Below are 15,530 nucleotides of genomic sequence, written 5' to 3'. Positions count from 1 at the left end.
AGACATTTTCAAATGCAGAACAGGCTAAGGGGGAATAAAAACTTTTATTCAACAAAAAGTAAGCCAGTAAACAGAAGAGTTCTATTTCTTATTCTTACGACAATAAAACTCACGAGACTTTGCCAATGAAACTTTTTCCACTGCTCTAAAGGAAAATGCTTGACACAGAAAAAGCACAGAAGCTGACTAAAATAATCATTTTATTATATGGGAGACTGCAAAGTGTCAATTACATTTGTGAGCTACAGCTTTGCAAGAAAAAAGTGGCCGAGAATGATTGGACTTTTGTTGATTTTGTTAAACTTGTGGGTGGACTGTATGTAAAGCATATACCCACTTTGTCATTATGTTTAGAAGGGCATTAAAAGGGAAAAAAGTAACTAAGCAAAACAATTTTTTATTAGCAATTGTATAAAACATTTCATGATATAAAGTGCATACTATCTATAGTAAAGCAGTTTTGTTTACTGTGTAGTCATAGGTATTTCAAATGGGGTGGGGAGTCTTTTCAGCGACTGTTGTAGGTCTTAAAGAAATTAAATAAACATGTATTTTTTAGTTTAAGAAATATAGGCTTTACAATATAATAAGAGCAGAAAGGCTTGGCACAAAGGCAAGTTTACTACGAATATACTGTGATCTTGAGCTGCTGTGATTAGGCTGAGGTATAAAAGTGCACTGATTGCATTACACATAAAATTAAGATATTGTCTCTTATTTTTACAAGGGTAAATATCTCGACTAATGCTCTTGGCTTAAGCTATAAATAATTGTATTTTGTAAGCAAATAGGCCTGAAAAAGACAAAATGATGAAATACACAAAAAATGCTAAATTTCCTACATGTGCAAAGATATTAGTTTTTTTTACCATTAGCAAATATTCAGCGGGATTCAAGACATATGCAGCTGAAGCCATTTAAACATTCTGATTTGAGTGAAATTGACAAAGACTCACTGCTAACTACTTTTACATGGAGACAAGCTGTATGCAAGTGTAAGCAATTAATGTTGAGAGTACACAGTATTCTTTGCTGAGGAAAATGCAGAATTTAAAGGTACAATAGCAAGCACGTCAGTGGAAAACAAAGGCTGAAATTACAGGGAGTAAGAGATAGCAGCCTCCCTAGGAGCCTTAATACTTTATTGCATTTACAAGAACAGTGCATAATTTTGTTTTAAAGATAGCTAGTGCACTTTTTCTTAGGGCTAAAAGTTGATGCTTTCTGACAACCTTACAAGCTGTTTTTACATATGGAGAGGAACAGAGAAAAATAGCAATCAGTATAAGTGGGAACACAGGCTATAGCAAACACTTTAGCATGACTAACCTTAATTTTAGGTTAGGTAATGCCTGTGGGTGCAGCTGATGACTTGGGCAATTGTTCCTATCTGGAGGGTTAAACTTCATTATTGAAGATGTACACAGTTTTGTATGTTTGTTCTAAGTTAATAGGGGATGGGGGAGCATTTTGTAAATGTATTTAGTTTTTTCTTTGAGGGTGTTCATTAAAATAAAAAGTCTTGAGGAATGTGACCATAGGTTGAAATGTAGATGAGAAGAAACAAATGTAAAAAGATCAGCCTTCAAAACAGCATATACACGTAACATAAAACTTGGAAATACACATTCAAAAAAAGCTGACATGTAATAGGTAGGAACAATAGTTTTTTTATAAACATGGCTACAGTATCCATATTATCCTAGAACATAAATGGCCTTACAGGTACAGACAAAAAAGGAAAGAATATTGAATTATAAAAAATGTAAAGTGCAAATAGCAATGCTGCAAGAGACATTTGGAAAGAAATAAGCATGTGAATTTGATAAAGAAAACATTTCAGAATGGATATTCAGCAGAATAACAGTGATAAATGAAAACAAAAGTAATTATACTAACTGCTAGATGGGCTTCAACAGTGATAGAAGAGGGAAAAAAGACAATAATGGTAGATGTATGGTAGTAAGGGGCTACTGGCAAGGAAGTAGGATTATGGTAGCATGTATTTATATTCCACCAAAATCTGCTGTTACAGAACTTAAAAATTGGGAGAAATAATTGGCTTTCAGCAGGGAATACTACTTAAAGGTGGGGAGTGGAATTTGATTTACAATAGTGAGGATGTATGGGGGCATACATAGGAAATACAACAAGACAGTAGATTTCTGAAGAAATTAGATTTCTGAAGAAATTTATGAAAATATTTGGTAAGGAACATGTGAGCTCAGTAGTAGGAACTCTGACAGAATTTACATACTTTTCCCCAAGGTACAATAAATGGGCTAGACTAGACAGAAATTATATTTCATAGCAATATGTTCATTTAATTGAAGACTAACTATGTCAAATCATGCACTGATAAAAATGCAGGGCAATAAAGTAAAAATGAGGCAATAGTGCTTTCCTACCTAGCTATTAAAAAGAGAAGAATTTAAACAATGGGTAGTGGAAATTATTCAAGGGTTATCAGGGAAGATAGAAACATCTTCAGAAGTTATAGCTAATGAGTGGGATAAAATGAAAATGTAGTTTAAAAATAGGGTAGATAAATATGAAACAGGCTTTGTTAAGAAGTAATAGGAATTACTTAGAGGGGCTGACAAACGTTAAAATATTGTAAAATAAGGGAAATTTCACAGAATAAGAAAAGGTGTAAATGCTGAGTGATAAAGAGAAGATAAGGGAGCATCTCGATAATAAGCAACTATTTTTTGATAACTCCAGATCACAAAAACTTTTAGCACAACTACTTAAGCAACAGAAAGTAGAAAGGGCTGTGTTATACGGAGGTTGTCATAATGGTTAAGGTGTTTACCTTACAAAGTGCAGGGTTTGATTCTCTCATGGAGACATTGGCTAGGCTTAAAATGGCCCACCAGAGCAGTTAGCCTAGTACTAATCTATGAACCAAACTTAGGGGGCCGAAAACAAAAAATAACAAGAGATCATGTAGAGGTATTAGTGATATTCCAGAAAATGTATGAAAAATTGTATGTTGATAAAAAAGTGGAAATAAAAAAAGAGCACAAATGAAAATGCTTATGGAAGACTTAATTACACCATGGTTTAGAGTTAGATGAGGCTCAACAAATAACAGTCAATACAGGAGGAGATGAGATAAAAACAGTGATGTAGAAAGTTTCCAAGAACAGATGGTATTCCTGTGGAATATAGAGGTTAGGAGGAAAGAAAGTGATAAAGGAAGATTTTGTTTAACAGTACATTAAAGGGGGGGGGGGGGGCACCAACATCTTGGAAGAAAGCCGTGGTGCCTGCATCAGCTAAAGATGGCAAAGATCCATCATACCCAGTTTTATACAGACCCATTTCAGTTTTAAACCATGACTGCAGAGAGAGTTATGTTTATACTAGTTGTGGAGGGGAACCAAACATCTAACAGTAATAGGACAATGATCCAGAGGGAAGCAAAACGTAAGAAAATAATGCAACTGCTGATGCAGGAAAAGCATTCGACAGGGTATGCCGAGTAGGCAATGGAAGCGTTTGCATTCCCTGATACAATAAAGCAAATTAGGAGGATATATGAAGGATCAGTGGCAAGAATTAATGTGGGAAGGTTCCTTTCAGATAAGGTGTGTCTGAACAGAGGAACCAGGATTGTGTGCCCTCCATTCTCTTTGTTATTTGCTCTATACTTAGAGCCATTGGGAAAGAAAATAAGAGACTCGAAGATGTAGGATATAACTGGCATGGTAATCAAGAAAAGATAGCTGTACTTGCAGATGATATTTTATAACTAAAAAAATCCAGAAAAAGACATCTTGTTGTGGAACATTTTGAGACAATTTCAAATCTTTTCAGGATATAAAATTAGTGAAGACAAAACAAAGGTTATAGCTGTAAATTATCTACCACACAAGAAATGGTTCAGCAATACCCATATTTATGGGGACATAAGATTATGTATTTAGGTATAGGGATTAAAAAGGTTTCTTTTACAACAGTCAAGAATATGTGGGAAGAGACTAAACAAAAGATAATACAAAAACTGAGAAACTGGAAGCTCTTATTTAAGGATATGGATAGTAAGATACAAGCACTGAAAATATTTTTAATCCCTTTAGTTTTATATATGGGTCAGGCCTATTTTTAACTAAAAGAGAAGTTGTTTTACAATAATTAATAAATTACCGGGCCTGGCACCCATGTCCCTTATGGGCAGAGGTTTCTTATACACGCATGGTCCTCAATGTCTTATTTGGATATAGAACATCACTATTCTTTTGGGAAAACTTTGTTAGACTTAGAAAGTCTCCCCGGATCATTTGTCTATTAAAAATCTAAGACGCTATAAGAGTTGAAGGAATTTATCTGGGAGGGGAAGAGGGCAAGATCTAAGTGGGATAAGCTGATCCTTCCAATGGAAGGAGGTGGCTAGCATTACCTGATCTGATAGGAAATTTTAGAGCTACACAGTTAAGGCTCAGAGACATAACACAAACAGAAGGTTATAATTCAAAATGGAAAGGGATAATGAAGTTTAAGAAACAGACGGAGAGAGTTGGATTTTGGATGCAAATCCTTAAGGAGAACAACAACCATACAGAATATTACATCCATAAAGTAGCAGAAAATATTCTAAAAACTAAGCCAACATGAGAATGGAGACCAGAGATTTTGCCAGGAGGGAGGACTGCAAGTAGGGGTACAGGAAATAGGTAAAAGGGGGCTGGAATTTTCTAGAGAAAAGTGACAAAGGAACCAAGATATTGGGAGCAAATAACTAGAGCAGGAAAGGTAGAGTGGGATATGACCAAGACAACATTTGGACTACAGGCTAGAGACTGCCTTCCCTATTAGGGATTAATATTGGAGTACAAGCAAAAAGAAAGTAAGAATGGAATCGTACGTAAAATATTGACTCTAGAACAGAAGCTGCTTTTAAAAAAAGATAATTAGGCCATAGAAAACATTGCGTAACAGCTATAAGAATCAATCAGAACAGGTTAGAAAAGAATGGGATGAAAAACTGGAAAAGTAATTTGAGAGAGAACAATGGGAGGACATATGCATGGCTCCCAAGTGTTCAACAAAGTCCACAAGGTTTAGGTTAGGATCTTTGCTTGGACGTATTTGCATAGGTATTTTTACACCCCAAGCAGACTTCATAGAATTTTTCCTCAGGTAGACAGCAAATGTTGGAGGCGTGGTAGGGAAGAAAGAAGTATCTGGGAACATAATGTTTTGGGAGTGTAATGAGCTGGCAGATTTTAATAATTCCCTACAAAGTACTCTGTCAGCAATATTGCATGAGCATATGACTAACTGCGGAAATGATTCTTTTGAGTTGGGCACAGGGTTTAAATGTCTAGACACAGTAAAGCCTCATTACGTTTATGGTTGCTATATAAAAAGATATATATACTAGAAAATGGGAATCAAAGTCTAAACCAACTGTATTTTATACTACTGAAAATTTGAAAATTATAGAAAAGATAGGAGCCAAGTACATAGAAATAAATGGAAATTGTGGTAACAATACATTCAGTATGATGTCAGGAGGAGGAGTGATGATTAAGGGAAGGCAAGAATTCACCAATTTATGTAATGCTGGACTGAAGACAGTTACAAAGAAAAGATATGGGATGAATAATGTATGTAAATGGAAAAATTGTTAATACAGATTGTTTTCTTTTCTGTTAATGTACATTTGCCTAGGTCATAATTTAATAAAACTGCTTAAAAAACTGAAAATAAAGGGTGAAAACATATCAAGAAGCTGTTTGTTTCTTAAATGTAACTTACAGGCAGCTTGTGATTAAATCCTTTCACTTTGATGATTAGGCCATGCTCTCCAGCCACTAGCTTATATTCCAGTTGGGCAACATCTGCTTCATATGCAGGTTCAGCCAAATTGTGAGCCAAAATATTCACAAAGATGTCAAACAGCACCAAGCTAGAGTAACAAGCATAGGATATTAAACAGCTGTTGTACACAAGCACAACTTAATAGGCAAACTTAAAACACCTTTTGTGTTACAATACCAACTTTATAATATATTTTACAAACTTCAGGAAGAACATTTGACTACCTCATTATCATTAATATCCTACACTCACTGTTTATTAAGGGTTACAGAAACAAATGTTCTTTACTTACCATAAATGTTAAATCAGTAAGAAGTCCATCTTCTGTAAGATGGAGGACAAAATGCTACAGGCATTGGTTAACTAAATACGTACAGTTCTTTAGGCTGTTGGTTTTGTTCTTCTGCTCCCATTATGATGTTCAGCTCCCATCTCTCCAGCCTGCAGTAAACCACAAATATGCACAAATGCTGGAGAATATAAGCTCCACGCACCACCTTAGTAATAGGTGCTAATCCTAATGCTCCTCTTCCCCCAACCTTACCAGATACCTTAATGTCATTAAAATTTTCCTGTAACACTGCCACTACACAAGACAGACTCGGACACAAGCACAACATCTATTTCCTCACCTAACCCTCACACACACACACACACACACACACACACACACCAACTCCACTTACATGTATCGACATTCCTTACCATCAACATATCCACTTTTCGGCCATCTGGATATCAGGACAATATGCTACAGGCATTAGATCCATCCACTAAATACCTAGAATTCTTCAGGCTGATTGTTCTGTTCTTTGGCTCCCATTATGATGCTCAGCTCCCAGCTCTCCAGCATGTGGCATGTACACCACAAATATGCACAAAGGCTGGAGAATACAGATAACCCCTAGAAGAGGTACAGAGCAAAAGGAAGGAAGCTCTGTGCCAATCTGAAGTACTAAGTGCAGCTCTCAGATACTTACAGCTAAAGAATGGGCAGCACATCTCTTTGACAAAGGTAGCACTAAATGAGGAGCAATTGTCCAATTTGTAGGACTTGTCAAAAAGTATTTATTTATTTATTTTAACCCCCCCCCCTGCACACACACACACAATTGAGAGCAAGGTTTCCTCTTACCAACAAGCAATCAGCCCATTTGTTCTGTGTCTTTGGGAGCTGGGAATCCCTGGTCGAGGTGAAAACTCTAGTGTCTACCTCTGCACATTGAATTTGCCTCAATGCAAGTTGCATACAGCAGTACAGGCTCACTACAGAATGGACACCTAATGTTGCAGCTGTGTGTCTCCCATGTGGCTAGCCAGATCTGCCTCCCCTGCCGGCTCCTAAACATGCCCAAGCTGCTACTCAAATCTGGGTCATCTACAAAGCAGTCAGAGTTTTATCTCACTATGTCACAGACCAGGCTTGAACTTGTCAAAAAGCTTTGAGTCTGGAAAGGGTGGCTACTCTGCAAATATCATCTAGTGAAGTAAGCCAAAAGAAGTTAGTACAGGTGGCCAGTGCTGTCAAGGTCTGAGCTGTGGAATTCACTTTAGCCAACTTTAAGGTAGGAGAAGTTAATATGCTCGGACAGCCATTTGTTACTCTTTCTGAATTCACATGTTTTACTGATGCAGTAGTTGTAGGACATGTCAAAAAGTATTATTTATTTATTTTAACCCCCCCACTGCACACACTCCACATAGTGAAGAAAGTAACCTCCTTTGTTTTGGTAGTTAGAGGAAAAAGATTGGGAGGTTTACAAACAGGTTTTGATTGGTCTCTGTGGCTTCTCTGCATTCAAAGGATGGATTTCCCTCCAGCACCACCCTATCTTTGTGGAATGCTGCAGTGAGAAAGTTTGACCGACAAGGCCTGTACTTCTGAAACTCTTCTAACAGAGTAATACCTAATGTGTTTGTGAAGTAAGGATATTAGTGTTCATGTCAAAAGCTCGGGTTATTTTGTGGGTTTAGAATTGGAAATGGCATGCTGATAGTCTGAGGAAGCTGCTGTCCAGATGACATCAGCCTAACAAAGGAACTGATGTCCAGGTGACACTTGCCTGATGGCAGGATTATCAAGCACTTGAAGGTTAGAAGCCTGAGTCTCCCCTCTAGGATTTACAGGGCCAGCGGAGGGAATCACATCTACCTGGGCCAGAAATTCACTACTAGGATCAGTCAGAACTTCACTATTTTTGCTTTTTCAATGGTTAGATGTTTCTGTAGAAATGCATATAGTAGACTTTGGTGCTACATCCCGACCTGCATATCCCTGAACTTGTATACCTTCACTGGGATAAGGACGGATGTAGGTCAAAAATTAAAAGATACCTGGGTGCACAAGACCCAGGATAAAAAAGTGTCCAATGCTGGTAAGTGCACTGGTGCCAGGACTGGGAAAAAACAGAGTAGAACCCTCAAAATATGGAAAGATTCCTACAATGGGGCCAGGCAGGCCAGGGACTGGGGGGAGGATGCCCCCCCCCTTTGTAGAAGGAAGTAGCAGTCCACAAAAATCTCAAAAACTGATAAGAGTGGACAATTAAGGATAAGAAAGAAATTATGTACTATTATTATGCAAAAAGCCCAGAATTTCCAGACACAAGATATACAAAACGATTAAGACAAAATTAAAGGAAAGAAAAATACTTCCACAAGAAAAACTGCCAGAAGCTTCAAATGAAAATTTGTGTTCATTAATACAACAGATTTGTGAAAAACAGTATATAGATCAAGAAACTTTGATTTGTTTCAAGGAAAAAAAAGCATCTGACGAAGTGTGAAAATATAAACAACAAAACCAAGAGATATTTGAAAAGTATAAAAAAAGAAATACGGACATGGGAAAGAAAGAGATTTGATATAGTGCAATATTTATGCAAAGGAGAAAGCTAAATTAATCAACATAAAGAAGGCAGCACCCAAAGATATTTGAAGAGAAATACAGGCAAAGGCATCCAGATAGGGAAAAATTCACAATAAAAAAATAATATCACAAAGATGGAATGTAGAAAAGAAGATTAGTAAAGCAGAAGTTAAAAAAATAGAAGTTGAAGTTATGGAGTGCCTGCAAAGTGAAGGATTTGGTGTAGAAGGACAGATGTTACATCACAGCATGATGGAGTGAGTCCCCAAAGTAAGGAGGAGGAGGAAGATCAGGAAACGTCTTAAGAAGAAATATGAACATGGGAAAGAAAGAGATCTAATATGGTCTAATACTTATGCAAAGGAGAAAGCAAAACTAACCAATATAAAAAGAGCAGCACCAAAGATCTTTGAAGAGAAATACAGGCAAAGGAATCCGGACATGGAAAACTTTACAATACAAAAAATAAGAAGACAAAGAGGAAAAGCAGTAGAGGAGATTAGCAAGGGAGAAGTTAAAGAAATAGAAACTGAGGTTATGGAGTACCTGCAAAGTGAAGGATTCAGAATAGAAAATCTAATTCAGAAAACACTACAAAAGGATAGAGTGATGGATATCCAAATTAAGGGGAAACCAGTGGAACAGGAGCTAATTGGTTAGGTGCCATATGAAGATAATTTGGAGCCTCCCACAGGAAACCAGTATAAATGTTCACTTGAAGCCACACAGCAAAGGAAGGAACAGGAAACTGATGCAGTCAATGTTGAGGAGTTATAGGTCAGTGAGTTCCCATATGACAGAGCAATGGATGGCACAGGATGAAATTGAAGAGAATGTGCCACAGGAAGATGCTACAGAACCTTCTATAGAATGCCCGCTGGAAATGGAAAACAAGGGATATGCCCTTAGTTTGGAAGAAAATGAGCTAAGACAAGAGTTGCTCGATTTAACACAGACAAATATATCAAGATCAATGAAAGAAATAGACTGCAAAAGGTTAATAAAACCCGAAAAAGTCAGAAGTCTGATAAAAGAAATTAATACAGTAATTAGGACTGTTCATAGAGATCCATGCAATATAACAGAAGTAAACAGGATATACTACTGTGCAACTAAATTAATAAATGATAAAGTTCTACCAAAAGAACACAGGGTAGTTAGGGAAAGGAAGGGGAGAAATCGAACACCATCATGGAAATATCAAATAGAGAAAACTATAAAGCAGTTAAAACAAGAAGTGTCACTGTTAGAAAACCATAGAAGGGGGAATAGATCAACAAAAATACTAAGATAGATAGATGTGATAAAAGCAATGTGCAGTATTAGAACAGACCAGGATATATCATGCACTATTGCAAACTAAAAATTTCAGCACAGGCGGAAAAACTTAGAAGATGTGAAGATAAATATAAGGGAAAAGTGCAAAATAAGCAATTTACTGATGACCCAAAAAAGTTTTATAAAGAATTGGGAAACAAGGTAAAAGAAATTAAAGAAAGAATAAGAAGTTTAAAGGTACATGATATGAAATAGGATGAAGTAATAGTCTAAGAAATTGAAATAAAGTTAAAAAAGCCTCTAATTGGAAAACCCCAGGCCCAGATGCAGTACCTAACGTTTGGTTAAAAGTATTAACATCTTTGCACAAACATTTAGCCATGAGTACGAAATATTTATATGCGCACCCCTAACAAACACCAACCTGGCTAACAGCAGGAAAAACAATGCTCCTGCTTAAGAGTGAACATGCAAGCTACCCTAAAAATTATACACCAATAACTTGCCTTCTGATGACGTATAAATTACACATGGAAATTGGTGCCAAAAGAGTTTATAGTCATTTAGAAGAAAACTCAATTATGGCAGTAGAACAAAAGGGCAATAAACCAATGTCATATGGAACAAAGGATCATTTGCATTTGTTGTTAAAGTCATAGTGAAGAACTGTAAAAAGGGAAAGAATCTTATGGCATGGATTGATTACAAAAAAGCATTTGATAGTATCCCACATTCATGGATAAGAGTGCTTAAAAATGTATAACATACATTCAACACTGATCGACTACATTACAGTGACCATGAAGCAGTGGCAGACCACTTTGCAATTAAGCCATGATAAAGGACAAATAATTATTCTAGGGAAAAAATGAAAAGGGGGATATTCCAAGGCAACTCTGTCACCGCTGCTATTCTGCCTTGCCCTTAACCCATTAAGCTGTCTACTTAACAGCTTAGGCCATGGCTATAATTTGGCTCCTAAAAAACAACAAAGTATAAAGATTTCTCATCTTCTTTTTGTGGATGATTTAAAACTTACAGCTCATCAGATGAGGAACTGAAGACACAACTGCAGGTTGTCAAAACTTTTTCAGATGACATAAAAATGCCATCTGGTCTTGATAAATGTGCAAAAGCAACTTTTAAAGCAGGAAAACTGCAGCACCAGGAATACGCATGTTTGGGACTAGAATGTGATATAAAAGAACTTGAGCAAGAGGGAGTGTATAAATATTTGGAACTTGATGAAGGATCAGCAATAAAACATGAGCAAATGTGCATAAAACTTAGTAAGGAATACTTTTAGAAGACTTAAATTAATCCTGAAAACAGCGTTGAGTCTAGGAACAAAATGTAAGCTTTAAACCAATTTGCTCTTCCTGTCCTAACTTACAGTTTTGGAGTGACTGACTGGCCCCAAAACATGTTGGACAGATTACATATTAAAACAAGAAGGATGCTTCATGCTCACCAAATGATCTATAAAAATCAGCGTATACTAAGAATATATATTCCCCGTTCCAAACGAGGGATGGGCCTCCTCGAAATACATGTACAGATCTACAATTATGGGATTCCACATATATCTGCTGACCTCACAAGACCCAAACGTAGTGAACATTTTGAAACATGAGGAGAATAAATCCAAGATGACTTCTCTGCTTAACCAAGCAAAAAGCATATTGGCATTAAGCAGGAATGGAAATCAAACTAGAAGTAGATAAAAATCAGGCAGCAACTGAATGTGCCAAAAAACAAAAGAAAGAATATAAGGTGAAGGACCAGATTAGAAGACGAGAAATGTGGAAAAAGCATAAATATAGTTGCAAGTATAGAAAACTTCTGGAAGAACCTCATGTTGATCAGGGACAAATGCAGGAATGGTTAAGGAGAGGCGAATGAAAAACCAAGAGATGAAAGGTTAATACTGGCAGCCCAAGACAGTGGGCTACATACACGCTGGTTTACAAAGTCCACTGAACATGTGGGAGAAACATACAAATGTAGGTTTTGTAAAACAGAATTGGAAATAGTCACACACCTTGTTGCTGGTTGTGACATACTAATGGCTGAAGAACTGTATACTGAAAGGCATAATAATGTGTCAAGACTGTTGCACTGGGATTGTGTAAACATTATAGTACTGAAAAACTTGGAAACATGAGCCACAAAGCATCATAGAAAATGATTAAGTTTATATCACATGGGATCACCCATTACCAACAGTTCAAAAGATAAATGCTAGAAAACCGGATATAGTGGTCCGAGAAAAGAAGACAAAAGTAGCATTGATCTCGCCACAACCAGCGATTAGTGTCTTGCAGACACAAAGTTATAAAATATCAGGATCTGCAGGCAGAAATGGGAGCAATGTGGAAGAAAGATGCCTAGACAGTTTCAAAATATGTTACCAATCCATTTAACCCCGTACGAATTGCAGGAGGAGTCATTACTGCGCATACTGCAGATGCTGTAAAGAGCACGTCTGGCTGACAAAGACTGAAACAATACTAATTTCATGAACTTCAATCATACTTAGACTTAGGAATGGGGTCCATTCCTGTCATGGTATTAGAAACCCAAAAGATTTGGAGAAATAGAACAAGATACTGTAAAAACAGCAGGCAAATCATTGGATTTGTATAACCTCCAGTGGAAAACTTGGACAGACATTTGTTCTCTGTACCAAGGTCTCTTATTGGTGGGAAGAAATCTGAAGAACTGGGGTTGAGGGCAGAGACATATATTTTACAGAGAATCCTGTTTTACCTTTTTTGAGGTTTATTAAAATGTCATTATCTTGTGGTCCAAATAGTAGAAATGTGTGATGGAAGCATTCAAAAGCTGTGCTTCACAATTACCAAGGCAGATTACTGATCTGAGCCATGCATACTGACGTAAAGCAACATCACACATAGCAATCCTTGATGAGGCATCAATGATATCATAGGTACACTTTAATGCAAGCCCTACAATCTTATCTACTGTAGAATTTAACTTAAACTGTGTTACTATTTGAATGCATTGTTATATCCAATTTAAAATACAACGGTCTGAAATTGGTCAGTTGTGATGACAGCTCTAAGTAGACTGACACGTTTAAATAAATGAAATCATGTTAGACTTGTAACAAAGAGGTCTTACAACTAAGATAGCAGAATTATAGACCTTTTTATATACCCGTCCAACATAGACTCCCTTTTGTCTTTCTTATCATAGGGCTGCAAAACTGAGTGGAAAGCTCTTCTGTATCACCTTTATAAATATCCCATCATCATAAAGCTTACCTACCCTTATTATGGCTCAGTATCAGGAAAGTGGTTATATCCCCATTCACTTTACCATAACATGTCTGCCGAAAAAAGGAGGGACAGTATTTAGACTCAAAGTCTCACCTGCAGGTACTACTTTGATGGTAAATAGGGCCTCTCTTAGTGGATAACCAAATAATAATAAAACTCATACAATTTACAGTTTCAGGAAAGCCTCCTCAGCAGGGAGCACACTCGCCTTTGATGCTGGAAGATCAGAAGGTTGTGGATCCTACTCCCTCACCAAGTAGCTGGATTAATTTTCCAGCACTGACACTGTAGTGCAACATAAAGGGAGGTGTTGCACTCCTGAGGGTACCTTCATTCAGATGAATCATTAACTGAGACCTCATATGCCTGAACTGGTAGTAGCTAAGGTGGGTGTAAAAGATCCCACAGCACTTAGCACTTACTGAAAAGAGTACAGGAAATTCCCCAGTGCCCTGGCCAATATAAACATCATCTGAAGTCCCCCCAGTAAGCAGACCATTTTCCTAGTGGGACTAACTTGGTCAATCCAGAGTGTAATTAAATAAATTCATTAATTAAGTCCTCTAGAAGGCTGTCTTGATTAAGCTGAGAGGGGGCCTCAATTTTCTCCATATGAAAATTCTCCTCTTCATCTGAGGAACACTAGGGATAGACTGTGTCATTCTCACTGTTTCATAACCTTTGAAGATACTTGTGACTGTTCTCTTAACTAGATAGCAAAAGTGGACAAATACCAGACTTTTGGCATGACTCTTCTAATTTAACAAGGGTTATTTTTAGCCCATCACCTTGAAGCAACAGGTGCAAGGGGGAAGAAATGTGGCGCACATGCTGACTAGTAAATTAGAAATGCTATAAACTAGGAGATATGTGAATTAGTGATTCAACACTGAAGTACTGGAATACATGTTAGGATGCCAATGGGGGCTCACAGATGCAGTGAAACATAAGAGAGATGATGACTCAAAAAACTGAAACCCCATATAATTATGCTCCAGGAAACACATCAAGATCAAATGGCACAGAGTAAACTACTCAAGTTAAGGTTCAAAGAAGGGCACTGTGTAAGTTAAGTGGGGGGAAAAAGCAGAGGGTAATACCCTTGTTTGAGGAGGGGTATCCCTAATAACACATTGCTGCAGTCCTTACATATGGGGCCGGAATGACGTTTAGGTCGGCTCGCCGGATCAGCGCCAGATCTGACAGCCGCCAGGGGGGTAAAAAAGCGCATGACCGAGCCATATCCATATCTCTTTTCTTTGTCCAGATGTCAGAAAGATCTTAAAAAAAAAAGGCCACAGCCCAAAAACAGGATACTCCCCAAAACATGCCCAAATAACCATCACCCACATCTACATTTATGGTAGGTACAAAACTGTACTATGTTCTTCATCTCTAGACTAGAGAGGAGAATAAAGAGGAAGGAAAAAGTAAAAAGTTGAACTGAACTCAAAGTGCTGCTTCCAAATTTGTATAAGCTACCCCCCCTTAGAAAGTAGAAGAAGTGGCAGTAGCTTGTAGTGGAAGAGGTCTGATTCAGCGGAATCTCCTTACCATGATATAGGAATAACAGAGAAATACACAACCCAATCCATTTAGAAATAGTTTGTTTAAGTATGCCAAAAATCTTCTATTTTTTTGGGGGTCTGCAAAAAATGAACAGTTGAACAGTTTGTTCAAGGAGCCACACTAAAAACCCACTAGAGCATAAATTAGGCATAAGGATAAGATACTTATATGAAATGAAAAAAAAAAAGAAGGTTCCACTGCCATCTGTACTAATCTAGAAGAAACCCTTCCTTCTTAGGTGGCCAACAAAAAAAAAGTCTTCCATGATAAAAATTTTAACTCCCGGCCGTGGCTGCAGGCTCAAAAGGTTCACCAGAGGTTTAACTGGCGGGAGGGCAAAGAATCTGGAAGGGAAGCCTCCGAGAAAACATCTTTGAATATCTTCAGCAGAAGAGTCTGAGCGTAACAGAGGCAAGAAAAACAAAAAATATTTAGCCAACAAGCTCAACTGGTTTTTACCCGAGACTTGAAAGAAAAAGAGAATTTCAGCGGCACGAGCACGGCAATGCTGCTGCTGCATGCATCGCGCGGCAAAAAGGCTGAGAGGATATGGTCGTCATCATTTTTTTTTCTTACTCCTGACCTGATGTCAGATCTGAGGCCATGACCGGGACGCAGCCCTAATACTTTGGTATTCGGGCCGACCGAGGACAGCGGACTACCCATATGTAAGGACTGCAGCA

General features: G+C 37.5%; 1 protein-coding gene across 1 annotated transcript in view; it reads right to left on the bottom strand.

Moving 5' to 3' along the window:
- The window catches only part of NRDC (nardilysin convertase), an 853,803-nt gene that overhangs the window by 524,222 nt on the left and 314,051 nt on the right, over positions 1 to 15,530 (bottom strand). Inside the window, exon 21 of the mRNA XM_044086887.1 lies at positions 5,767 to 5,917. Within this exon, the coding sequence (XP_043942822.1) occupies positions 5,767 to 5,917 (151 nt within the window). The remainder of the gene's footprint in view (positions 1 to 5,766; positions 5,918 to 15,530) is intronic.

This window comes from Protopterus annectens, chromosome 10.part0 (assembly GCF_019279795.1).
Source record: "Protopterus annectens isolate FY-2018-M chromosome 10.part0, PAN1.0, whole genome shotgun sequence".
NCBI classification, from domain to species: domain Eukaryota; kingdom Metazoa; phylum Chordata; order Ceratodontiformes; family Protopteridae; genus Protopterus; species Protopterus annectens.
This window is presented reverse-complemented; position numbering and strand designations above follow the sequence as displayed.